Source organism: Lissotriton vulgaris, chromosome 9 (assembly GCF_964263255.1).
Source record: "Lissotriton vulgaris chromosome 9, aLisVul1.2, whole genome shotgun sequence".
In the NCBI taxonomy this organism is placed as follows: domain Eukaryota; kingdom Metazoa; phylum Chordata; class Amphibia; order Caudata; family Salamandridae; genus Lissotriton; species Lissotriton vulgaris.
In genome coordinates this window covers 239032839-239059052 of record NC_141697.1, presented here as the reverse complement: position 1 = coordinate 239059052, position 26214 = coordinate 239032839, and the positions used below count along the sequence as shown (strand labels likewise).

At 43.3% G+C, this 26214-nt stretch overlaps 1 protein-coding gene across 2 annotated transcripts in view; it reads right to left on the bottom strand.

The window, feature by feature from the left end:
* DISP2 (dispatched RND transporter family member 2) overlaps positions 1-26214 on the bottom strand; it is a 204821-nt gene that overhangs the window by 167395 nt on the left and 11212 nt on the right. For both annotated transcript variants that reach the window (XM_086937397.1, XM_086937398.1), the window contains exon 2: positions 17580-18038. In XM_086937397.1, the coding sequence (XP_086793523.1) occupies positions 17580-18038 (459 nt within the window). The remainder of the gene's footprint in view (positions 1-17579; positions 18039-26214) is intronic.

Sequence of the window (26214 nt, the reverse complement as noted above, 5' to 3'; positions counted from 1 at the left end):
TGATCTTTAGCCCCAGGTATTTGATGTATTTGTTGGCACAGGGAAACGGAAATGACTGTTCTAGGACTTTAGTCTCATCTTTCGGGGTGGTTAGGTTCACAGGTTTGGAATTCTCATAATTGATCTAATAGCGCCAGACTAACTCAAAAGAATTAAAGAGATCAAGTCTTCGCTGGGCGGGATGAGAGTGTTGACCCTAGCGTAAGAAAAACGTTATCAACATACAAGTTATTTTTATATTCTAGGAGCTTGACTAAAACTGCAGGCGAGGGATTCTATAATAAAGGCAAACATGAGTGGTAAGAGGGGGCAGCCATGTTTGGTGCACCTTTGCAATTTGAATATATAAGATTGTGAGAATATAGTATGGTATTTTAATTATATTAATATTATTTGCTGTATAGTTTGAAAACATATTTAAGAAATGCAGGCCAAATCCCATTATCTTTAAGGACTGATCACAGAAAAAAAGCAATCTACCTGGTCAAAGGCCTTCTCTGTTATCAAGGGACATGAGAATCAGAAGAATATCCTCATGGGAGGCCTTTCAACCAGGTGCATGACTGCCCTTATATTATCATGTGTGTGCCACTCCTGTACAAAGCTGCTTTGGTCTAGGTAGATCAAAGATAACAGTACCTCATTAAGGTGGGAAGATAGAATTTTACTTTAAAGCTTAGTGTCTATGTTGAGAGGCACTACAGAGCGGAACTAGGCACAGAGTTTAGCTTCCTTAATAGTTTTAGGGATAATTGAAATAAGGGCTTCATTCATTGTGGATGTTATCGCCTCCTTCGTGGCACAAAAAAATAAAAAGATCAGGCAGTTTTTGGGATAACTTATGAGAGAAAGTTTTGTAAAGTAAAGGAGAAAACCCATCTGGTCCCAGATCCCTATAGAGCTTCAAGTGCTTGATAATGGCCTTGACTTCCTCAACCTAAATTAATTGATCCACAGTTTTCCAGGGCACCGATGTTGGGTACATTATTTCATGTGTGCTTTGAAGATATTAAATGTATTCCAATATCAATCGTGTAATGTAGGGATATTACAGAAACCAAAGAATTCACTGCTGAAGTGCTTGAACCACTGTTTATCTTGTGAGTGAAGTTGAGACAAAGAACCATCATTGACAAATCCTGGAACGGATACTGTCAAATTACACATAACTTGCTTGTGTTTGAGGTGAACAAAGTTGAAAGGAGTCCTTTTGATAATGTGTCCTGGAAAGATAGAAATCTGATGCTCAATTAAATGAAAATTAAACAGTGACACTGATCCAAGGGAGGATCTTGGACAGTGCATCCGCAATTGGGTGAGTTTCGTGAGCCTGATTCGCTCCGGGATGAGGTGCATTACACATTTTTCTTTCTCTGCAATTTGTGTAGATGGAGTTTTAGAGTGATGGATATCTCCAAGTTGAATTTTTGTGTGAAGTGTGAATAAAATAAGTTATGAATTGATTACATCTGCAGATATGACCCTCTGGGTTTCCGTTGAGTATCTTGTTATTTAGGAGTGTTTGACCTAGAAGTGAACTTCCTTGGGGAGGGGACACAACACAAGCGGTTACATCAGCACCCAGTGGATCCAGGTGGACCTCCTCAGAGGAAGTGATGAGTAAATTGTTAAAAAGTGCAAGAGAGGTATTTGTGGTAGCTATGCACTTACTTCAAATTATTTAGGTTTGATGTAAGCTAGCTAAATTTACTTTAAACAGTAAAAATTAGGGAAAACCAATGCTATTTCAATGTTCTTGAGGTACTACGTAGCACCACGAGGCATCCAAGGTTTTTATTTTCTGGAAGGTAAAAGGATAGCTCAGATATGACATTTCCACCTTTCAGTGACGTAAAATAAAGTGAAATGCCTCCTAAGAAAAGATCTACCTGTTGAAGCTGACTCTTCAGGGATCTTAATTCAATCTTCATACAAAGGCACTAAGAATTAACTGGATGCCAATCTTCCTAACAGATAATACAGACTTTGCAAGTTTCAGCTGTTAGCAACCACTGCCTGCGGATGCTAAAATTAAAGTGCCAACATAGCAAAGGTGAAGGTCCAGGCTTCTGTATTAACCAAGAGCAGGTATAAAAGTGAGATGAGGGGCATGGCAAGACACCGATAGAGTAAGATGCTCTTTGCCAGCCGGCCGGCCAAGCATACGCAGCAAAGGCGGGACCTCAGGGAAATGGCCAGACCCTGTCCTGGGGTGAGTGAGGCCCCCACACCACCATGACCGCCTGCGCAAGCTCCCAATCCAGTGACGGGGCTGCCGGGAGGGATCTCCCAGAGGGAGTGGCTCTGTTCGCCTTTTTGGCTCCGGCCCTGACAGAGCCAGAAAACACTGTAGCACCTGAGGACTTGGAGGACCCAGCAGCAGATTCACTGCCCAGTGGCTGCCCTTGAGGAACCGGGGGTAGGAGACTGGACCCTGAACGTCACTTGTGCACCCCTGATTAATTTGCGATGATCAAGGCTGCCCTCCGGCCTACCTGTGGAGAACTTGCTCCAATGGTGACTGGATCACGTGGTGGTGAGTCTGATCATTTGCCTACCGTCCAGTGGTCTTCTGCATCGGGGAGGAAGACGTTGGAGACCAGGCTCCCCCCTTGCAAAGTGCTGGCACTTGTGGCTGGTGAGCCCCGCATTGAGCCGCCATCGTGTGGGCTGTCTCCTCGTGAAGGGAGGAGAGCCTGCCACGCTGTTGGTGCTGGAATTGTGTCGCAGTGCCCTGCTGTCCCTTAGAGTGGAGGCAATGTTTTTCCCCCCCAGCCCAGAGGGCTTGGCACTGCGGCAGACCAGGAGAGGGTAGCAGACACCACCTTCGTGCCTACTTGCACCTTCCTGAGGCAGGGAGTTTGACACCTAGGCAGCATAAATGGAGGTGAGGAGGACACTCGTGGTTGGAGAGGGGGAATCTGTAAGCCCTGTGGTTAGAGGAGGATCGACTGTGTATTAAGCCAGTTTACTGGTCCCCCTCCACTTCTTTACTGACCTTTGATACTTGCTGACGGTACGAAGGAGATCTAATCCTACTTCTTTACGGGGGCTATCACGATTTGACTGGTTCCCCTGGGGTGAGCATTGTGGGAAATTGGCTGCACAATAAAGCAGCGTCTTGGAGCCTGAACACATCTTTTCCCCCTTTGTCCACAGGCAGGTCCAGGCATTCAGACCTGGACCATGCTGGCTTTGCATTGGCCCCTGTCCATAGCTCCCCATCGCCTGCACCTTCTCATGTATCTGGAACAGACTTGATCGCTGGGGCACTCTCCCCCTTGGGTGGAACCTTGCTGGCCCTGGCAACTGCCCACTGAGAGCAGATAATAAGGATTGAAGGGAAACCTGGTCGAAGTATGCCCTGCACCAAAGGGGGAAAAGACACCCTGCCCCAAAAGAAACAACAGTTGGCTCACTCTGGGCAAAACCAACTTCCACTGCGCGCCACTCAACAGACCGCCAAGATGGCGGCGTCCCCAGGAGTGAATGAGGCAAACCCCCTCATACAAGCTTTCATGACCAATTTCCTCCAGGAAATAAAGACAGAAATGGGTTCACTCAAATCTGAGTTCAAGTCCTGCCTGCAAGACATCTAGTGCGAGGTGTCGGAAATCGGAACTAGAGTCGGCGACCTAGAACAGGGATTGGGAAAATGAATAAAAGAGATTTCAAACAAAAGTGAGATGAGTGGGAAATTTTATCGGATGTGGGCACCAGGGGTTTCATTTTAAATAGCTTTGAGAGTCCGGTACTGAAGCATAGTAGAGCAGATGCATATGTACTCATGATTGTACACCAGTAGGCACCTCAAATGTCAGAGGTGTTAGAACAAAACTGAAAGAATGGCAGGGCACCTCATTTATACAGCTTCCCCTTTTTGTGGTGCTCTGTGTCCTCGTTGAGTCTACTGCTGAGAGAACCTAATGTCTATGAAATGATTTGTTGTGGAATTGTGTCAGTTTTATAACTTTTTTATGTAAGGTAACTTAGTAACAAGGTCTGTTTTTTTTATTCCTATTTTATCATCATTTTCAGTCCTCCAGTACGATAATTTTCACAAAAACCTCCAATTTGTTATGATTACTGCATTTTACAATTTTAATTGGATTCATCACTACAGTGCACATGGTCGAGGCATCTTTTTTGCAGTGTTCCATAACAATTAGTAGAGGTGTGACCAGGCCATAGAGAATGGTAACAAACAACTGGTTGTAAACCCTCCAAATAAGTTTATGGGTCATCATGAGTTTATCTGCTTCATATGGGGAATAAGTGTGTTCCCTCCTGGGGGTGCTTCCTCCAGTTCTTTAGTGAAAGCTCGCATGTGGCTTCCCAGGCTTCTGGTTTGAAATACATAGGGGCTCTCATGACTAAGGCACAAAAAATTGCTATCCATGCTGCTACCCAACCAACCACATCGGATCGCCATACCTTGCCTGAGGGGGTTTCTACTGCCCTCTAATGCACATCTGTTCTACATTTTTCCAGTAGCAGGGCTTAATTTACAAAGCCACATGTTCCAGGTTGTTCCCTTCACCTGTGCAGGAACAACCTGAATAAGCATCTCCCTGAGGTCTCATCACTGCGAAAATCATTGATCTGCTTGCGTATCTCAGTCCAATACACATGGATGACAAGGCGGCCCCATATCATGTGATATCATGTGGTAATGGTCCATGGTCATCAGTCCTACAAGTACCGACTTGCACCCACCTGGGTGATCCACTGAAGAACTGCAAGTACCAGAGTCCCGAGGGGCGATCCGGAGGAGGGGCTAGCGGTGTGCGCTCCATTTATGACGAAACACAATACGGCTCCCTTGAGCTTTGGGCCGACGGGCTCTTGGAAGACGCACCTGCGTGCCGGTTCTGGCATCGAAGCCTTTGACTGTTGTGTGGCGGCCTTCTCTTCCACCCCTAAACAATCTTTCTCTACTGATGAGGGAAGTCATCCCGAAACCCGAGACATGTCTCGGGCGATATCCTAAAACCCGGGACATGTATCGGGTCTAGAGATTCATCAGTCCTACAAGTTCCGACTTGCACCCACCTGGGTGATCCACTGAAGAACTGCAAGTACCAGAGTCCCGAGGGGCGATCCGGAGGAGGGGCTAGCGGTGTGCGCTCCATTTATGATGAAACACAATACGGCTCCCTTGAGCTTTGGGCTGACGGGCTCTTGGAAGACGCACCTGCGTGCCGGTTCTGGCATCGAAGCCTTTGACTGTTGTGTGGCGGCCTTCTCTTCCACCCCTAAACAATCTTTCTCTACTGATGAGGGAAGTCATCCCGAAACCCGAGACATGTCTCGGGCGATATCCTAAAACCCGGGACATGTATCGGGTCTAGAGATTCATCAGTCCTACAAGTACCGACTTGCACCCACCTGGGTGATCCACTGAAGAACTGCAAGTACCAGAGTCCCGAGGGGCGATCCGGAGGAGGGGCTAGCGGTGTGCGCTCCATTTATGACGAAAAACCATATCATGTGATATCATGTGGTAATGGTCCATGACAGCTGGGGCAATGTCCAGAATTCCTTCCACAGGAGTGAAGTAGGCTCCATGCAGGAATTACATTGCATTACTTTGAAGCTATTTTTTCTGGACACTGAAACCACACAGTGCAGTATTTTATTCCAATGATCAAACAGTGTACTCAAGAATGTTTCTGAGGCTATTATTGCTCTATATATTTAGCTTGGGAGGTCCATTTGGTGACACATTAGGGATGTGATGGAATGTAATAGTGCTTCCAACTGCCCATTTGTTGCAAAAGATAGGTATAAACAACAACGGTACCCCTGTAGTAAGGCCAGGGGTGGTATGAATAGTTAAAAGGAACAGTGGTCCAGGAAGGCCTCACTGGTCCTCTTGTGGCCTAGGCTACTATTATTAGGTGCCGTATTACTCTGCAGAAACACTTTTGAAGGGAGTCCAGACGGGACTCAGTGAGTCCTGTCTGGACTCCCTTCAAAAGTGTTTCTGCAGAGTAATGCAGCACATAATAATAGTAGCCTAGGCCACAAGAGGGCCCATTTGTTGCAAAAGACATCATTTGTCTAATGTTAATCTGCTCCTTCTCCCTTTCCAGAGCAATGTTTAAAGGAGTGTGTCTATTTTGTTTTTAACAATGATTGGGATAATATTGCTGCTAGACTATTAAGGAAGTTTAACAATCAGGTCAAATAGCGCTATTCTACCTACAATTTGTGAGAACGAATTGACTCTCAAGGAGACCTCTTTTAACAATCTTTTCACTGGCAAACTGCTCACCTGCCATTGTAAATGGGGTTCAATCTGCTCTTGGTTTAGCGCCCTCCACAAACTACAGCCAAAATTTCTGCAACTCTATTAGAAAATATAAGAAACTTTGGTCTGAAAAATAATTATGCCAAAATCTAAGGATATTTTAACTTGTGGTTTGAATCTTCCCAAAAAGGCTTCCTTTCGAGATTTTCAGGGCCTGATTTAGAGTTTGGCCGATGTGCTATACTACGTCACAAATGTGACGGACATCTTGTCCGCTGCATTAAAGGTACTACGGGATTTAATGCACTTGTAATACTGCAGATTGGATACCATTCTGTTTGTGACAGAGATTTCCATTCACCGAACTATAAGTCAGGCCCTCCATCATGAAGCTACACACCAGGGAAGTCATCTCTTTGATAACCAATTCATCTCAGCTGACATGCACTGAATGCACTCCCTGTCCAAATATACCTTTGACACTGTGTCATCGTGTGGGGTACCTTTATCTGTTCAGTTTTCAAAACCTTCTTGAGCCCCAGCCTCAGCCTCAAGATTCACTGTTTTTAGAGACATTGGAACTACTTTTCTATAGAAGAATTAGTTGACATTGTCTCATCATTTTTTCAAATGTAATGTCCAAATCCAAATGTCAAGAACATTAACCATCTTCCTGCGGCTCTAACCGTAACTCCATATGTAAGCCCTGGTTTTCCACAGAGGTCCAAACTTTTGAAACTAAAATGAGAAGGGCATATTGCTGCTGGTGGTTTGATGATTCTTAAAATTCTTAATTACTTTATAACAAAGCATTATTTATCTACGAAACATTAAATACACTTAGCTAAACATAGATATTATCAGAGTGTAAATCAGGCCCCCAACTAGCCAAAGAACTGTTTAAAGTTATTGGAGAACTCACAGCCACTTGGGTCAATCAAGCCCTATTCCCATTTGCACAACACCTCTGTGAAACCTTATCTATTTTGTTATTGACAAGCCCATTAATAACCAGGGGCCCGATTCACAAAAGTAATCTGAGACAAAATCCTAACTTTACGACTTTCGGTATTCACAGAAGGCATTTAGGAGTACTAAAGTTAGGATTCTGTCTCAGTTAAACTGAAGTTTTGGTCTTAAGGTAAACTTAAGAGAAACTTAAGTTTATGTGAGACAAAATCTTAGTCGTAAATTCAAGATTTTGTCTCAGTAAACTTAAGTTTGAAGTTTAACTGAAGACCAACACCTAAGATTGACTGAGACAAAATCCTAACTTTAGTACTCCTAAATGCCTTCTGAGAATACCGAAAGTCGTAAAGTTAGGATTTTGTCTCAGATTACTTCTGTGAATCAGGCACACTGAGAAAGATACTATCCCCCCATGAAGGTCATTACGTTGGAGGCTTTATCTTCAAGCATTATGACCAACAATGCAGTGTCTAACAGCTTCTCCTTTACAGAACTTTTGGTCACAGAAGTGACACAGGCCATCTCCGCTCCAAGTCATTGTATCTACGCCCCACCATCATGTTCATCCAATTTGACCCTGACCTTGCATCTGACAATACCGACATTACCATATTGTTTAACCTCTCACTTGGCCAAGGTAAGATCCCTGACAACTGGAAGTTAAACCTTTCTTAAAAAGCCCAGGCATTCTCCCACCAGTCCCAATAATATCTGTCCCTTCTAATTACTGCCATTTCTGACAAAAAAGTTGGAAAAGCTATTTGTTTAATCAACCTCAGTTTTCAACTAAGTACGTGTTCCATCCTTGGCAAGTCTGATTTATCTCCGGCCATAAAACTGAGCTGTTTGTCACCTCTGTCTTAGATTATATCAGCCAGAGTATTGACAACGGTGACATCCATGCCCAATTTCATTAGATCTTTTGGCATTTTTTTGATACTATCCAGCATGTCATTTTTCTCTCCCGACTGATTGACCTAGGGTGCAATTGGCTTTAAGTTAAATGAATTGAATAATTTCCTTCCTGTTGTACACAGACTGTTTTTCTTTCCCATTCAAATTGGTATATGAGTTGCAGAGTACCTGAGTCTTATTTAACATCTGTCTGGCACCCTTTGCCCAACTACTTCAACCCACTGGGATTCTCTTGTCTATGTATGCTGGCAAAACTGCAATTTATCTAAACTTCAGCAGTTACAACTTTCACTATTGGTTCCAAAACTCACATTCGTTCTCCGTTGGATGGCTGTCAATGACCTGAAATTAAACTTTGTTAAAACAAAGTGATTATTACAAGAAATGATATCCACAAGTTGTAACTTTTTGCCAGGCCTGACGCAATGGGCCCTTGTCCTACTCCCTAAAAGGTTGTGCTGAATCCAGGCATCCACATTGATGCAGATCTTTCCTTAGAATACCAGGTCTCTAAGGTGGCCAGTACATGCTTTTGGCAGCTGAAGGTCTTGTGGGAAAGTTTACCCCATGTAGATAGGCACTACTAACACACCTCAATGGTCTTAGCCGTCATTCAAACTCGTCTAGATTATGGCAATGCCTGCTACTTGCGTATTTTTAACAAAGTCATGAAGCTTCTTTGGTTGGTGTAGAATACGGCGGCTTGGCTATTGTTGATACTTTTAGCTGAAAACAAATTTCATCAGTCCTAGAACCGATACACTAGCTACTTATTAAGAAGAAGACTGTATTTAAGGCTATGACATACAGTTTTGGATTGGGTAGTCCTCAGCTCTTTCTTCAGGTCTCGACTGCTAAATTTCTTCTACACATATCATCCGAGACCCATTGTTCTTGTAGACTTTTTTGCTGGACATTAGTTAATCCCAAACTTCAACTTTCAGCAATAAAAGCCTTTTGAATGGGGGCAGTTAGGCTATGGAACAAACTACCATGTGAGTCATGTTCTATCCTTGCTCTTCTTCTCTTCCATACATTTAAAAAAAAATACCCTTTTTAACCTTTCCTATTAAATGTATGTCTTGAACTCTTTTCTTCAAGACTTCTTTTAGTTTAGTGCCAAGAAACATCTGTGAGAACATGCGCTTAAAAATATAAATACAAATACATCAAGAAAGGGACGACACTGCAGAATTATACAGAACTTCTAATTGCCCTATTGTACTGAGGAAGTTGCCCTCTGTAAGGTCCTTACCCACATGGTAAACCTGGACCCCAAGATACTTGAAGGTCAAGGTACGAGAAGTCAGGGGATTGTGAATGCCCATTGTTGTTTATCTACGTTTGTGTCATAAATAGGAAACAATTTTCCCCAATTTACTTTTAAACCTAGTATTTCACCGAAGTAGTCTAGTTGTTTGTTTTCTGAAGTTTGAAGGTACAAAAGAACATCATATGTATATGGGGTATTCTGTCCGGGACACAGCTATGTTTATTTCTACCGTTCTCTGAAAGTGGTCTACCATAGTCTCTTTGGCCAAAGCAAACAGGATCAGTAATAAATGCCATAGTTGGATAAGCCCCTCGTCATCGACCACTCCTCAAAATATATCTGCCCGGTTTGCTCCCTGGCCATGAGTCCATATACAGCTGTTCAATTCAGATTAGTATTGTTGGTTCAAATCCATTTTTTTCAAGACTGCATAAAGATATGGATAACTAAGTGAGTTGAACGTGTTTTCTAATCCAGTAGTCTGTTAAATATCTTATCCACACCATTTTTGACATTCGTTTGATTTCCAGAAGGATCGCTTAAAAAACCAGCAGATCCTAGTGACTAAGAGTAAAGTTTTTGAAGTTCAATGCATTTTTTATTTAATTTTCTGTTATATTGGTCAATTTCCCCACTCTTTGTCTATCCCCTACCCCTCTCAGGTATCCTCCAAAACCACTTACTTACATGGTCAGTAGTTCAAACTGCAATCCTTCCACCTTTGAGAAGATAAGTTCTACCTGTTGTGTCTGCCCACACTGCTCTTTATTTAATATAGCATTGTTCATTAAAACCCTAATTTCATGTTTTCATGAACATGAAGCCCAGCTGTTTTGGCCTCACCAGACTCCTGATGATGAAAGGATGGGCCCGGGGAGGCTGATGAATAATCTATATACAGAGTTTTGTTTAAGAATATAACACTCTGTAGGCGGATGTCTGAATTGTCCATGTGCAAGAGGAATATTTCAACTATGGTCCCCGCAGACAGGTATGTGAGCCAGTGAGTACAGGTGTAAGAGTGAGTGTATATCTGAGTGTGTTTGGGAAAGATTGTGTCTAACTGTGACTGAGTGAAAGTGAATATGTAGGAGAGAGAGAAAGAGTGAGGGTGTGAATGAGGGAGTGAAGTGGTATGAGTGACTTAAAAAGAGTGAGTGAAGGGGAAGGAGAGAGAGGCTGCGTGAAAGCGTGAGAATATTGGTAAGTATGTATGAGCAAGTGAAAGTGACAGTGAATGAGTGTGTTTTGGCATAATATTGAGAGTGAGTATGAGTTAAAATGCCAGTGTGAGGGAGTGTGAATGTGAGTTAGAATAAAATAGTGAGGGAGAGTGAGTGAGCAAGCAAGAGAGTGTTTGTGAGAGTGTGATATGCTTGCGAGTGTGCTGCTGGCCAAGGCATACCCAAGGTATTTGTGGTTTCTGCAGGTACCTCTAGCCTCCTACTGGCACAGACCTTTTGTAGCTAATTTTTTAAAGGGGGGGCACTCATAGCATACTGGAGTTAATTCTTGGAATAAGGAGGCACCTGTGTCAATCAATGGTGCTTGTATACTGGAGATAATATTGGCTGATGGGGTTATCATGAAATACTGGGAATCGGTAGGCACCATGAGGAAAAGCTGACCATAACATTCTTGGATTAAGCCAAGAAACCTCCCACAGCATCCGCCTTGCCAGGGAGTCTTCCAGGAAATACTAATTGTTAGACTTGTCAGCCTTAGGGTCGTCTTTACCAGAACTTTGCGCCTTCTTCTCTCCTGTTTTTCTAAATTAATTTTTGTTGGTTATATTGCTGTTTGCATTTTAACACTGTTAACCAGTGTTAAAGTGGTTGTGCTCACTCTCTTAACCCCTCCCATGCTCATGACGAGCTCAGCTCGTCATGAGCCACGGTTCCTGTGTGCTCATGACGAGCTCAACTCGTCATGACCGTTGGAACGCTCACACGCGGGGCTAATTCCCCTGCTGTGCTGAGCGTTCCATGGAAACGGGTGCGGCCAGGATGAGCTCAACTTATCATGAGCACATGAGAACCGTGGCTCATGATGAGCTGAGCTTATCATGAGCACCGGGGCGCTGTACGCGCCCCCACTCCCCCCAGCACAGCGGGGGAATGTGCCCTGCAGCCAAGGGGTTAAACCTGGTAAAATTGGCTTAAACCTAATTGGCCTGTTTAATATACTTATAAGTCCCTATTAAAGTGGTAATGGTGGGCCTGCAGCATTTATTGTGCCACCCACTGAAGTAGCCCCTTCCCACATGTCACCGGCCTGCCACTGTAGCCTGTATGCAGTTTTCAAATGACAATTTGATTTGGCAAAATAAGCCTTTTGTTCCTAGCCCAGAAGCATCAAAATAATACTGGCAAATAATTTTCTGAATAATGCTTAATTATTTGCCGTTTTTTATTTTATTTAGATATCATTGCTGCATAATTATGTCTTCCATTTCTGCATAATCATAGTGGCCCTGATAATGGTAAAGAGTAGTATGGTATGGTATGGTATGGTAAAAAGTTTTGTACCGCGCTCGGTCACCATACGGTTTCATGGCGCTCATAACAAATGCGGGGAGGCAGAGGCGTGAGTTACTCAAAAGCAGACTGGAAAAGATAGGTTTTTAACATTTTACGAAAACAGCCATAAGTAGGGCAGTGTCGAAGGGCGGACGGGAAAGCGTTCCAGGTTTTAGGGGCACAGAAGGAAAAACAGGAGCTGCCATGTTTTTTCCGTTTAGTTTTTGGAATAACTAGCAGATTGTGGTCAGAAGAACGGAGGTCTCTGGAGGGAACATAGCATTTCAATTTAGAAGAAATAAAGATAGGAGTAAGATCAGACAGGGCTTTAAAGATTGTACAGCCCAGTTTAAAGATACAACGCTTAGCCACAGGGAGCCAATGAAGGCTTTGCAGAAGCGGCCAGACGTGCTGGTGTTGGGGTTGATGGTAAACCAGGCGTGCTGCCTGATTTTGCACGAGTTGCAGCCTGTGAAGGAGGTATGCAGGGATACCGGCATACAGAGTGTTTGCGTAGTCAATTCTTGATGTGACCAGGGCCATAATGACAAGGATCAGTGCGTCTCTGGTAAGAAATCTACAGATTTTACGAAATCCTGCGTAGTTGGAAGAAGCAGGATGACGTAACCGCACTGATCTGGGGCCCCATAGATAAGTCACTAGAAATGACCACGCCAAGACTCTTCACAGAGTTGACAGGGCGGGGAGGGAGCCCTAGTGAGGGAGGCCAAAAGCTGTCATTCCATGGATTGGCTACTCCACCCACCAGAACAAGCTCGGTCTTGGTAGGATTCAATTTGAGTTGGCTATGATACATCCATTCCGAGATCTCAAGCATGGCGGACTGAAAAGTAATGCAAGAGGAAAGGGAGGTGTCAATGGGAAAAATTAACTGTAAATCATCCGCATAGTTGAAGATGGTAGCAGCGGATTTACGAAGGGAAAAGATCAGGGGTTGCATGTATAAATTAAATAATAAAGGGGATAAAGCGGAGCCCTGAGGGACACCGCTGGACAAGGGAGAGTAGGAAGCAAAGAAAGTAGACAAGTGCACTGCCTGAAAGATTCTAGCGCCACCAAAGCGACTATCCAAAAAGGACTTCACCCACTCAAGAGCCATGCCCTGAATACCAGTGTTCCTGACACGGTCGATCAATATTGCATGATCGACCGTGTCAAAAGCCGCCGATAGGTCCAACAGGACAAGGGCCTAAGGGATATTATTGTCGGCGCCCTTTCTAAGGGTGTCCGTGACAGCCACAATAACCAACTCAGTGGAATGGAGAGGGCGGAATCCGGCTTGAAGTCTCAATGAAGGCACTCAGGCATCGGGTGACATGGGTCTCCAAAATTTTCGCCAAATAGGGGAGAAGGGAAATGGATCTATAATTGCTCAAGACCGTGGGGTCAGCATTGGTCTTTTTTAGGATTGGTGTCACCACTGCCTGTTTAAAGGAATCCGGAACCACCCCTGTCGCCAACGAGTTGTTGAGTAAAGCCAGAGGAGGGTCGGGGTAGGCCAAAAAAATTTCCCTAAGAACCTGGGGAGGACAGCAATCAATAGGGGAACCGGAGCTCACTTTATGCAAGAGTAAACAGAACTCCGAAAGGGAGATCGGGGGAAAGGCATCCAAGCAGCAAGGATTTCTGGGAGGTAAGGGAGGGGGCTGGGGGGATGAGGGCAGAGGGATGTTATTCTTAATAGTGATGATTTTATCCGTAAAAAAACATTAAGTGAATCACACAAGGATTGTGAAGGTTGAGGTTGGAGGGTGACTCTGTCTGGTAAGGAGAGCTCATTCACAATGGAAAAGATATCCTTTGCCTTAGAGGCGGACTCTTTGGGAGAAATAGATAGTTTTAGCCGATAGGATAGATTTTTTATAGGCTCTCAAACGATCCACGAAATCAGTTTTCAGCTGGTGGTCGTAATTACGCCTCCAACGGCGCTCCGCCTGGCGTAAGGCCAGTTTATCTGCCTTCAGTTGGTCCGTAAACCATCGCTGGGCGTCATGAGGGCGTCTAGTTTTTATATTTTTCAAAGGGGCGATGGTATTACAAGCAGATAATAACCATTGATCAAGGAGGAAAGCCTGGTGAGACACCAGGGTCGAGGTCGGAGGAATTGTAGAGGCCAGTGTGGAATGAAGTTCCTCCAGATTGGCTTTCTTCCAGTTCCGGGTAGTAAAATTGGTCAAAGGGGGAGGACGATTAGGAATGACCAAATTAAGAACAAAAGAGATAAAATAGTGGTCTGACCAAGAACATGGGGTCACAATAGGGGGGGAGATATCTAAATTAGTCGTCCACACCTGATCTAAAATGTGGCCCTTGCAGTGGGTGGGATTTGTAATGTGTTGATGGTAGTTCAGACCTAATAAGAGGTCAGAAAATTCCACTGAGAGGTGACTTTCTCGGGGATCAGAGGGCCAATAGTTAAAATAACCGATAATCATAACCTTGGCATTGTTAATAGTAAGCTGAGATATAAGATCAGCAAACTGTCGAGGGAAGGAGGGCATGGGGTCAGGGGGTCGGTAAATGAGAACAACAACAAGAGAGAGCCTAGGAGACATAAATTTAACAGTGAGACTTTAAGTTCTAGAGATCGCTGCACAGGTTAAAGTAGTAAAAACACACTGAGAGCGAATAATAGCAGCCACCCCCCCACCGACTTGCCCCACTAGTCGATTGGCTTGCAGGATATAATAGCCGGCAGGGATGGCAGCAAGAATATCAGGGACAGAGTCCTCAGTCAGCCAAGTCTCTGACAGGAGAAGGATATCTACAGATCTATCATCCAATAGTTGGAAAATTTCCAGCTGGTGTTTCACCAATGACCGCGTGTTAAGGTATACCACAGACAGTGGTGTAACCCTCAGCGGTGGCGGATAGAGGTGAGAGGATATCGGCACAGGACAAGGAATCGAAGTCACAGGGCTGAAGGTGCCTGGAGGGGCAAAAATACCACAATCCAGTGCAACCTGTTTAGCGTGGGCCGGTAAGGGGAGTGGACAGCGAAACAATAAGAGATCAGCGGATGAGTAGGAGATAAAATGGGCATTATGAATGGCCCCGGGCCACGATCGGCCGCGGAAGGGCGCAGACGGGCTGAACTTAGGCGCGACTTTGGCGCGAAGTCTGCGCTCCCGCTGCGCTCGTCCGCTGCGCTTCCGCCAGGTCACCATAATATACCCAGAGTGAGGTGAGCCGCTAGACCGCTGACCTGCACGATGGAGAGGCAGGGCGGAAGTGGGGAGAAGGGCAGGAAGTGGTGCTCAGTGCTGCGACCCTCCGCACAAACGGCACAATGCCGGGGCGGAAAGGGGTCCAGAGCGAAGGATACAGGTAAAACAAGCCCGAGCCCAATGCCCAACAATATGCAATGAAACAAATGCACGTTAGCGCTATAATCACTATTTAAAAATAAAGCTTTTATTCAGCTCATAAGAAAGTTAAAAATCCTGCAGCAGCGCAATCCCACGCCCGCAGCCTCAATCGCCGCGTTTGTCAGATTGTGAGGTGGCTGGCGTGCAAGATATAGACACAGGAGAACAGCCGCTAGACCGCTGACCTGCACGATGGAGAGGCAGGGTGGAAGTGGGGAGAAGGGCAGGAAGTGGTGCTCAGTGCTGCGACCCTCCACACAAACGGCACAATGCCGGGGCGGAACGGGGTCCAGAGCGAAGGATACAGGTAAAACAAGCCAGAGCCCAATGCCCAACAATATGCAATGAAACAAATGCACGTTAGCGCTATAATCACTATTTAAAAATAAAGCTTGTATTCAGCTCATAAGAAAGTTAAATATCCAGCAGCAGCGCAATCCCACGTCCGCAGCCTCAATCGCCGCGTTTGTCAGATTGTGAGGTGGCTGGCGTGCAAGATATAGACACAGGAGAGCAGCCGCTAGACCGCTGACCTGCACGATGGAGAGGCAGGGCGGAAGTGGGGAGAAGGGCAGGAAGTGGTGCTCAGTGCTGCGACTCTCCGCACAAACGGCACACCGTTTGTGTGCAGACATTGCAAGACTGCCAGCCCTCAAAGGCATTTTGTTCCCAGTTATTTTTGTTTCAGTGTAGTTCAAAATTCACTGGAGTATGATCACATAAAACACAGGAAAAACTTGGAAGTCCAAGACAAAGATTCTGTCAGAAGTTGGATTATGTTGATCTCATTCAGGTTCTCTGATACATCTTGTTAACAGTGTTCTGTATTTTTATTTATCACAATATTATTTGACCCCATGCCATAACTCCAATCATACTTATGACCAGAATCTAATTTACTAGTTCATGTTATGATTGGAAATTCTGTTACATTCCTGTTTCCACTAACAACTCCTATTGGTAATAGTACATCTTCATAGCATTCAACCAAAACCAGCCCAATTTCTCGTTACATTTGTGAAGGTTGAGTTAATCAACAACTACATATATATCGAGTATGTACCCGTTATCATTTTTTTACAAAGCAGTGACATATTCTTTCATTAGCTTTGTCTAAAATGTATAAACACGCTTGTTAATCTCACACAGAGTATAGAGTAGTTATATGCAGAAGGAACGGGAAATAAAACTGGGAGAAACAGGTGGTTCACTACAAGTGTTTGGATGAGAAACAGGCTTTTTGCCACCCACTGTCATAATTCAACAACTATACAAAATCTTTGTGCTAAGTAGTATTTTTTGTAATCAACAAATGGTCAATTTACGTATCGTCTGTGAACTAAATACTTAATGGTGTGTTATGATAGCTTCACAAAAAAAGTAATGTGTGTTTATTACATTTCAGTCTTCATTGTATCCTTATTGCCTTAGCACAAAAAACGTTCTATTAAAATGCACAGTAGCCACTCTCAAAGGAAATCTTCACCTCAATAGATATTTTAATGTTAGCATGCATTTACTGCTTTCGCCACATTTTCCTGGAACTATGAAAGGAATTATTCATTCCACTTCACACTGTATACTTTGTTGACATCAAAATATTTTGTTGGAAAGTAAATATGAGGTACACCCGCTAACCTAAAGACAGCTAATTTTTTTCGCAAGTGATTTCTAGTGCAGTATGACATTTGCCGACCAAATATCAGTCTATCACAGTATGCAAGTAGAGTGAAGTCAAAAATACATGTCAACATTTCCCACTAGAATGCAAAGCTAGCCAAGATATGACTTTTGTATGAATAGGAAGGCAGAGATTGTCACAGATATCACCATATAAAAAACCTTAATAACCAAAACACCCTCACAAAGAAAATATTGAATGATTTGGGTTTAAGAATTAAACTTATTTTCAGGTGTTTAATGTTCAACATTATCACTTAAGTAATGAGAGATGTTGCCTTCTGTTAGTCCTTCTGCTTTATCTATCTTGAAGCAGTAATTTGGATTTCAGACTCCTAACTTCTTTTGCATATTGATCATGAGAAAGTAATAACTTCACTGCACTGCACACTTAAATTGCATCAAGCTAGAATTAAGCAATATTTACCAAAAAGACACATACTTGACTGGATTCTGCTCAGTGCAATATTATCTTCTGACATCCAAGTTAACAGATGGGTTGAAGTTTCTTACAAACTGTACATCTACTATACAAAATGTTGTTCTGAATATATGGGGCTTTGAAAATGTTTTATCTTTACCTTAGTGATACGATGTGATGTTGCTTTGCTCGTCGCTGCTGCTGGTCACCTGGACACTGTTTCCAATGAATTTCTGAGGTCTGCTTCACTGAAGCAGATGGGGAGGGATTCAAACTCGATTGGTTAGAACACATATTTCCTCTCTCTTCGTGGCCGGGCAAATGTGGCATTGTGTATCTGTCTTTGGAATCTATTTGACTACAACAGCAGCATCTACGATTTGGGTTTAAATCCATTGTGGTAGAAGGCACCTGCCCATTTGTTCTGTTTGAGGTTGCTCTTTGTGAGTGGCTAGAGGAGGAAGGCAGAGGGTCTCTTGAAAATACAGGAGATGCATTGATTGGACATTGATGTACCCGACAAACTCTTTCATGGGATCCTCCTCCACAGTACGAATCAGTCCTTGTGATGCGTGGTACATTTTCAAACGCTTGGTTAACTTCTGGATGTGTAGTTGACCTGTGAGAATAAATGAAAAGAAGACTGATTTAATAAGGGCAATCTGAGAATCCACTGTTAAATGCTCACATGTTCCTACTAAGCCCCAACAAACCATATAAAGCTCCACTCAACCCAGCAGGGATTCAGTGCAAAGTATATTCAAAGAAAGTTACAATGGAAATGTACCTATTATATTTATTATGTAGTTCATTGGACCTTTGCAGTCTTAAAATACATGAAACTTTACACTATTCACAGTACTCAAAATGTACACCAACAAAGAAGAAAGTTGTCTTAGAATTGCCAAACTTCACACTTATAGAATAGTTTTCTTCAGAGTGAACTTTAAGAATTATGCTGATCCGAGGTAGAATCTACTGGAAGAATGCTTCTACCATATTTTCTCAATATTGGAAGAAAATACCACAACAAAATGCAGATTTTCCACAGTTTTAATGGGAACAAAATCAGAACTATATTAAAGAGACACAGGCTAATATTTTGCACTCTCTTCTTTATTGTCCTTTATTGCCCTCATTCACAGCAGCAACAGAGTACTTAGATATAGAATAGTACAATAATAAACATTCTTGAACATGCATATAACCATTAAACTAGCAGCCATCTTCCTTCATTTTTTGCTGCGAAATAACTCAAAGTTCAATCCAAATCTCAAGAAAAAACATAAGTCCTATTTTGCTGTAAATCCATACATCTTCTCCACAATGTCAGGAGACCTTTCTTCGAAGACCTTTTCTTGACTTTGTCCTGGAAAACACATTAAAATACATCAATGGGACTGGGTACAAGACTAGAGAGGGATAATATTAGCCTCTGTGTCTTTAATAAAATCCTGATTTTCTACCCAATAAAACAAAAAAAAACCTGCATTTTATGGCAGGCATGGAGGACAATATTATGCATTTCCAAAGCTCATCCATAACTCTTTGTACATCATTTCCCACTGGTTTAAAGTAAAACCTCTTAAACGTAGAAGCACTCGACCAAGCTGCAGCCTTCATGAGACTACTAAGACTCTACCTGAAAAAAATGCCTTACTTGCCATTTTTCCTCTAGCCGAATGTGCTCTAAAAGCACTCACATCAATGCCTGCCATTTTAATGACCTCTGTAACCCACCTTGCCAGAGTAGTTAAAGACACAGCTCTAAAAGGATGTCTAAAAGAAATCAAAAACTGAGAACATCCATGTACTCTCAACCCAAAAGTCGTTTTCTCATACTCCTTTACAAATCATAACATGCACAATTTTTCGTGTCCTTCCATTCTTAGATAAAAGATTGTCCTAAACATAGTCTTGGTACGCTTCCTTAACTTAAAACACAACCTCAGGCTGAAAACTCATGGAGGACACCTCCAAGCTCTTATATCTGAAACCCTTCTAAAAGTTACTAAGCAAAGCAAAAATGCCATCTTCCAAGACAACAGCTTTGAAGGAATTAACTAATTACTTCCCTAAATTTCAACTTCCTTCAGCACCTGCGACACATCCCATAAAGAAGTATACTTCTCTTTGGAGGAATCTCCAAAAACTCTTTGTTATCCGTTTCACCAACACATGTTGTCCCTCTGGAATTTCATTCTCTAACTCAGGTCCTTCTGAAATCGCTGACCTACTTAAATTCACTGAACTGTGAACAAAACCTTTCTTGAATAATTCTGTCAAATAATTTACAACCCCCACTACAGATGGTGATACAGAATCCAAACACCTTGCAGCACACCAAAAACTGCATCTTCTCCACACTGTCCTGTACGCCTTCGTTGTCCCTGGAGTCCAGGTTTTTGTAATAAGCTCAGAGTCTCCTCCAAAACTCAGGCACCTGCCACACTCTCCCGAAATAATCCATCCCATTAGAGCCAACTGTCCTGCTTCTACCATCTCTTGGCACCCTCCCTGGACATTTACCAGCAACTGTGGAAAATATCGTAACAACACTGGTTCGTCTATCAACAGACAGACTATCACATCCAGAAACCACACCTGTGACTGCCAAAACCAGAGTGATCCACACCAGCTCCGCCCTGTCTCTTCTGACCTTCACAAGTACTCTCTGAGGTCGACATGTATCATAATTAGTTGGTTTGCTCCTTGTTCTATTGGAGCTCCCCTCTCCGAGATGAACTTCAAAGAAATATTGTACGTGTTGAATTCATTATATGTGATGTATAATATATTTATATCATAAATTTAAAGAAAAGAGAAAATATATGTTTACTATTTTGATAATAAAAATAAATACTCTAAAGTTAATTGGCATTTTCCTCTGTGGGACATTGTTTATTAAGTAATGTAGGATGTGAATATTTAATAAGGGGTTTAGTGTTGTATATTTTGTTGTTTTTCCCTGGTTTTCCCCTTACATATTCGCTTTACAGGGACCCTCTTTCTTTTATTGGAATTACGCGCTCTTAAGAGACTTGGCCTGAACGGCTAGTTCGCCCCCAGCATGCTCGGAATAACAAGCAGCAAAAGAATCTTGGATGAAAATCCAGGCCACACATCGGTGTTCAGAGTGGCAGTCACCTCAAGGCCTTGCCTAAACTGCTAGGACATTCTCCTTTGCACAGAACAGCAGTCACCCCACCTCCTCAGAAGTCAGTTATGAATTAGCCCGCATCCTCTCTGCATTAAATTACAGGCTGGCCCATAAATGTGTTTGCCTAATTGGGTTGATCATTAGATGTGGATGAGTCATAAGAAAGACTAAAGGCTCCTCGCCTGGACATACCGCTTCTCGCTTTAGTAATGGTTCATGGCCTGCACATTCCTCCCACTTAATAAGGGCTCCTCGCATGGACAAACCACCTCCAGCTTAGTAAGGGCTACTCGTCTCTACATACCACTTTCAGCTTAGTAAGGGCTCCTTGTCTGCACATACCACTTCTCGGTTGGTAAGGGCTCCTCGCCTGTACATACCACTGCCAGCTTAGTAACGGCATACATGTGTACATACTACCACCTCCAGCTTAGTAAGGGTCACCACATGTACATAACACATACTGCTTAGTAAAGCTGTGTAGTTTCAACATAGCAGTTCCTGCTTGGAGAGAGCTCACAGAAAACATAAAGTAGCTTTGGTAAATGGATTAGGTTTTGCCTATGTGATTAATAATAAGCTGTTTTTTGTTGCAAGTTCTACCTTGCTGAGTACTTGTACAATATAAGTAGCAGAAAGTCTATTAAAGTGTTATGACTTGTTTATGTGCATAAAGGCAATCTATTGTGCTGTTACCAGTGGTATAGTGTGGGTAAGTAATAGCAGCATTTTGAAAAATGAAATGAACGAGGGAAATAATTTAATTAATTCATTTAATGGCAATAGTATGTGTTTAGAGGAGTTATGACAACATTTGGGCCCGGCACCACTGCACCTGCTGCACCATTCAAATAATGCCCCTAGTACTTGAAAGATAACTGCCTTTGTGACTGCCTATTTAGTAGTAAAATATAGCAATATTTGCTGTTTAGAGGAGTTATGACAAAGTTTGGCTCTGGTGCCACTGCACCTGCTGCACCATTCAAATCATGGCCCTAATGTCTATAAGGTAACTGCACTTGTAACTGCCTGTTTATTAGTAAAACATTGCAATATATGGTGTTTAGAGGGGTTCCTAGAGTTTTGGGTCCCGGTGTCACTGCATCTGTTGCACCATTGAAATCATGATCCTAGTGCCTGCAAGGTAACTGCACTTGTGGCTGCTTATTTAGTAGTTGAATATAGCAATATTTGGTGTTTAGAGGAGTTCTAACAACGTTCGGGCCTAGTGCCACTGTACCGGCAGCACAGTTGACATCATGGCCCCAGTGCCTGCTAGATAACTGCACTTGTGACTGCCTGTTTAGTAGTAAACTTTGGTAATATTCTGCGGTTAGTGGGGTCCCTGGAGCTTTTAGCCCCAGTGCCACTGTACCTGCTATACCATTCAAATCAAACCCCTTTTAACTGCAAGATAAATGCAATTATGTCTGCTGGCATTGTAGTAAAATATGGCAATATTAGGTGTTTATAGGAAATCTGACAACTTTTGGGCCTGGTGCCACAACACATGCTGCACTATTCAAATAATGACCCTGTTGTCTGCTAAATTCAATATATGTATTAAGAATTTGGATCTACAATGATTGCATAATAAGCACATTATGATGCAATCTCAATTCATTTCCACAACAGTAGATAGGATAGAGTACAAAGACAGGCAATATAGTCAAATTCTAGTGAAATCGCTTCAGAAATTCATTGAGAAACAGAATGTAATACTATATGGCAACAGCAGTTTAAGTGTCAAGTTAGTCCATAATAGAAGTATCGAGACCCTTCATAGCCAGTTCTGCGTTCTCCCTTACGCAGAAAAGTAAAATTTCTACACGCAGAAGAATGCAAACAATGGCTCCAAATGAGCAAAAGAGTAGGTAAGAATATTCATCATTATGACAGTAAACAGATTACAATACCATAGTTAACTCCTTTACCGCAACAAATAGATCCAGTTAAACACACATGCATTTTGTAAATATGGAAATACTATGATAGCAGCTTCAAAATTAATCTAATTTTTAATAAAGTGCATCATGAAGCTGCAGAAAGTTGTAAACAGAAAACGATTCTAAGGAAGAAACAGCAGTTTAAGAATCAAGTTAGTCCATCATAGAAGTATCGAGACCCTTCATAGACAGTTCTGAGTTCTCCATTACGCAGAAAAGTAACATTTCTACAAGCAGAAGAATGCAAACAATGGCTCCAAATGAGCAAAAGAGTAGGTAAGAATATGTATCATTATGGCAGTAAACACATTACAATACCATAGTTAACTCCTTTACCGCAACAAATAGATTGAGTTAAATACATATGCAATTTGTAAATATAGAAATATTATGTGATAGCACCTTCAAAATGAATCCAATTTTAAATAAAGTGCATCACGTAGCAGTAGAAGGTTCTAAACATAATAAGATTCTAAGGAACAAACTAACACATTTATAACTAACAATTCATTTTCCCTTGGAAATATTGGTCAGAAGCAAGGTAAATGCACTTGTTACTGCCGGTTTAGTAGTCATAGCAATTTCAGAAGTTTAGTGTGGCCCCTAGTGCTGTATGTCCTGATGTCACTGCACCTGCTGCACCATTGAAATCATGACCCTGTTGTTTGCAAGGTGACAGCACTTGGGACTGCTTGTTTAGTTTGAACTTTTGTAGCAAGATAAAGCACAAAGTTCCCCAGAAGGACTAAAAAGGAAGAGTGTGCATGTGTATAGAGAAAGCCAAGAGGGAAAGGAGAAAGGGAAATTTCCCTCTTGGGAACTAGAACCCCCACACACCCAGCAAGCTAGATGTCATGCTTCATCATATGGGTCCTGCTCCTCGTCAGACAGGCGCTGCAGTGTCTGACGGGCACCCGCGAAGGGGCTCTTTAACGGAGATCTTTTGTTCCAGCCATATGGTGCATGTTTGTGAGAGGGCAGAAAAAGTGTATAGTCGTGAGAAGGTGGTGGTGATTAAAAAAGGTAGGTCAGTCCACAAGGATTTTTAAAAGCGTGGCTGACTCCCTTGGTTAAAAAAGTGGGAGGGGAGATAGACGCTACGGAAGTAAGTGGCGAAGGTATCTGCAACCCTCTGTTTAGGTCAACATGTTTCTTGCTTCTAGCAATTCCTCAGGACCTTGGTATCTAGTACTACACAGTGAATTAAAAAACTTGTATACAACCTTAACTTGATTGGTCTGTGATAGGCAGGCCAAATGGTCCTGCTTCAAGTGATGCAACCTAGAGAAGGGGAGAACATATAGGAACGGTTGTCAGCATAATTCTCCTCTAGAGCCTAGGTGCATTTCCCTATACATAAAACAAACACACTAAATTATTTACAAGACTCAGCCGAGTCAAAAACAATCGAAGATTTGACAAAAAATTTGTTTACCCTAAGAGTATCCCTAAGGTACCCCGCAGTCTGCTCCTGTGGGACCTGCACAGAGGAGTCAGGGACCTAGGGGATGTAGGAGGAGGAGAAAGGGAACAATTAATTTTCTTCAATGGGAGCCGGTATTCAATTGCAGGAAGAGCACAATCACAACCAGGTTAAACTGGCCAATTTCACTACTGATGCCCAGTGTCCAGTTCTCAGAGGGGGAAATGTGGCAAAATTGGCCTGCAGAATGGATTCCAAAGGTACCGCCCTTCCAATGATCAGTGGTGATTGACAAGGAGAGCCTGAGAGCCTCGCCGTCCCTCTCGAGTCTGCAACGTCAACAAAGGCAGGAGACGTGAGAGTGCGAGGGGAGGAGATGCCCACGATCCCCTCTCAGGGTTACATCCACTAAAAGTTATGGCAAGGTACGGACCCCGTCTCCAGAGTTAGCCCATGTGCCCCAGGATAGCCTGTCTCAGACTCCACATTGGACATAAGCGCGTAACTGTACCGAAAAACCGCAAGTATTTCGATGAAGCTCAACCCAATTGGTGAGCCGACATCAAAACAAGGAAACTTACCCGAACGGTGTGCGGTCTCTGCCTGCAACACCTACCCCCACGTGGAATCCATGGCGGATCCGGAGCGACTGGTAACTAGGTCGCCGTTGTTCCCGCGTACTTGTACCCAGCGTCTCCGGATTCTGGTGATTGCCATTGTGGGCGTGGTCGCACCTTCAGAGTCCGCGCATGCACAAAGGTTAGCAAAAGGGCTTGTTACGATCTGAAAAGAGTGAGGGGAACAGACGGGCATATCTGGCGGCCATATTAGGTGGGTAGGCGGATGGGTATTCACCTGGATGCCTCATAACCCCAGACGATCGTGACAGCCCAATAGGTTGTGGGATCGATGATTCCAGTGACATATAACAAAGTGCACAGGAATAGAGGTTCATATTCATTTTATATATTTGGACGGGGTTAAAGTCCAGGAAGACAAAAAGTTAAAAAGTTAAGGGCTCATGATGGTGGAGTTGGTGGAGTCCAGTCTGGCCTAATCACCTGACATGGGCGGGATCGGGAGTGGGAAAGGCCGATGCAAGCTTGGCCGGAGGATGAGCCAAGGGTTTTGGGTAGAAGAACACGTAAAGTGTAGGTCATTGAAACAATATAGCTGCACGTAGATGGTCACATTATGAGAAATATGAGCCAGGGGTCAGATATGAGTAAACTGGGTGAGTGCAGGTCACTAGAATAATCTAAGTATAGAGAGATAGTTCAGGTGTGAATGGATGACCAAGGCACGGCGTCATTAAGACCCAATGTATCCAGGTGGAGGCGATGGACCCACCTTTGTTCAATCCTGAACAAGCCTGCTTTGGTGATTCCTGGATGGCATTCTAGAACTAGCCAGCGAATACTGTCGGCTGTGTGTCCCATTTGTGTGTAGTGTTGATAAAGCCTAGTATTTGTTTTTAGGCATCTTATGTTGCTTTTGCGTTCTTGAATGCGCAATTTTATCTGTCTCATTGTCATCCCAATGTATTGTTGGTTACAGGGACAGGTGAGGAGGTAAATGCACTTGGCACTATTACAATTGGTATGTCTTTGCAATAGCCAGGTGAATGTGTGGGATAGCTGGATCTCTTTGGTAGCACTGGTTTGGGGGCACACTGTGCATCCACCGCAAGGGAAATGGCCAACTACCGGAGGGAGGTCCCACAGGGTGCTCTGATTGTTTGTATTCTGTTTTTTGGTCTAGTATGGACCAAGGCATTCTTCAAATTGGGTGTGCGTTTAAATGCAAATCTTGGGCGGGGGAAGCTCAAACCCCCGGAGTTAATAATGTTCCAATGTCTGTTAATAGTCTTCAAATGAAGGCAGAGTTATTTGTGAATGTGGTCACACAGGTGATTACATCCTCGGGGTCTTTCACTCTAGTCTCCAATAGTGTCTCTCTGGGGTTGTTTGCCGCCATTTTGTAGGAGTTTTTTTTTCAGTCTGGTGGGATAGCCCCTGTCTCTCAGTTTGTGCTGTAGGGCGGAGGCTTCCTGTCTAAAATCAGTGTTGGTGGTACAGTTTCTGCGAACTCTCAAAAATTGGCCGAACGGGAGATTGTCCCTCAGGGCTTTTGGATGGTGGCTATTGTACAGAAGTAAGCTGTTCCTATCTGTGTTCTTGCGACAGAGAGTGGTGTTTAGACCATCAGCCTCTAGATTAACCCTGAGGTCTAGGAAAGGGATGGAGGTCTCAGAAATAGTCCCTGT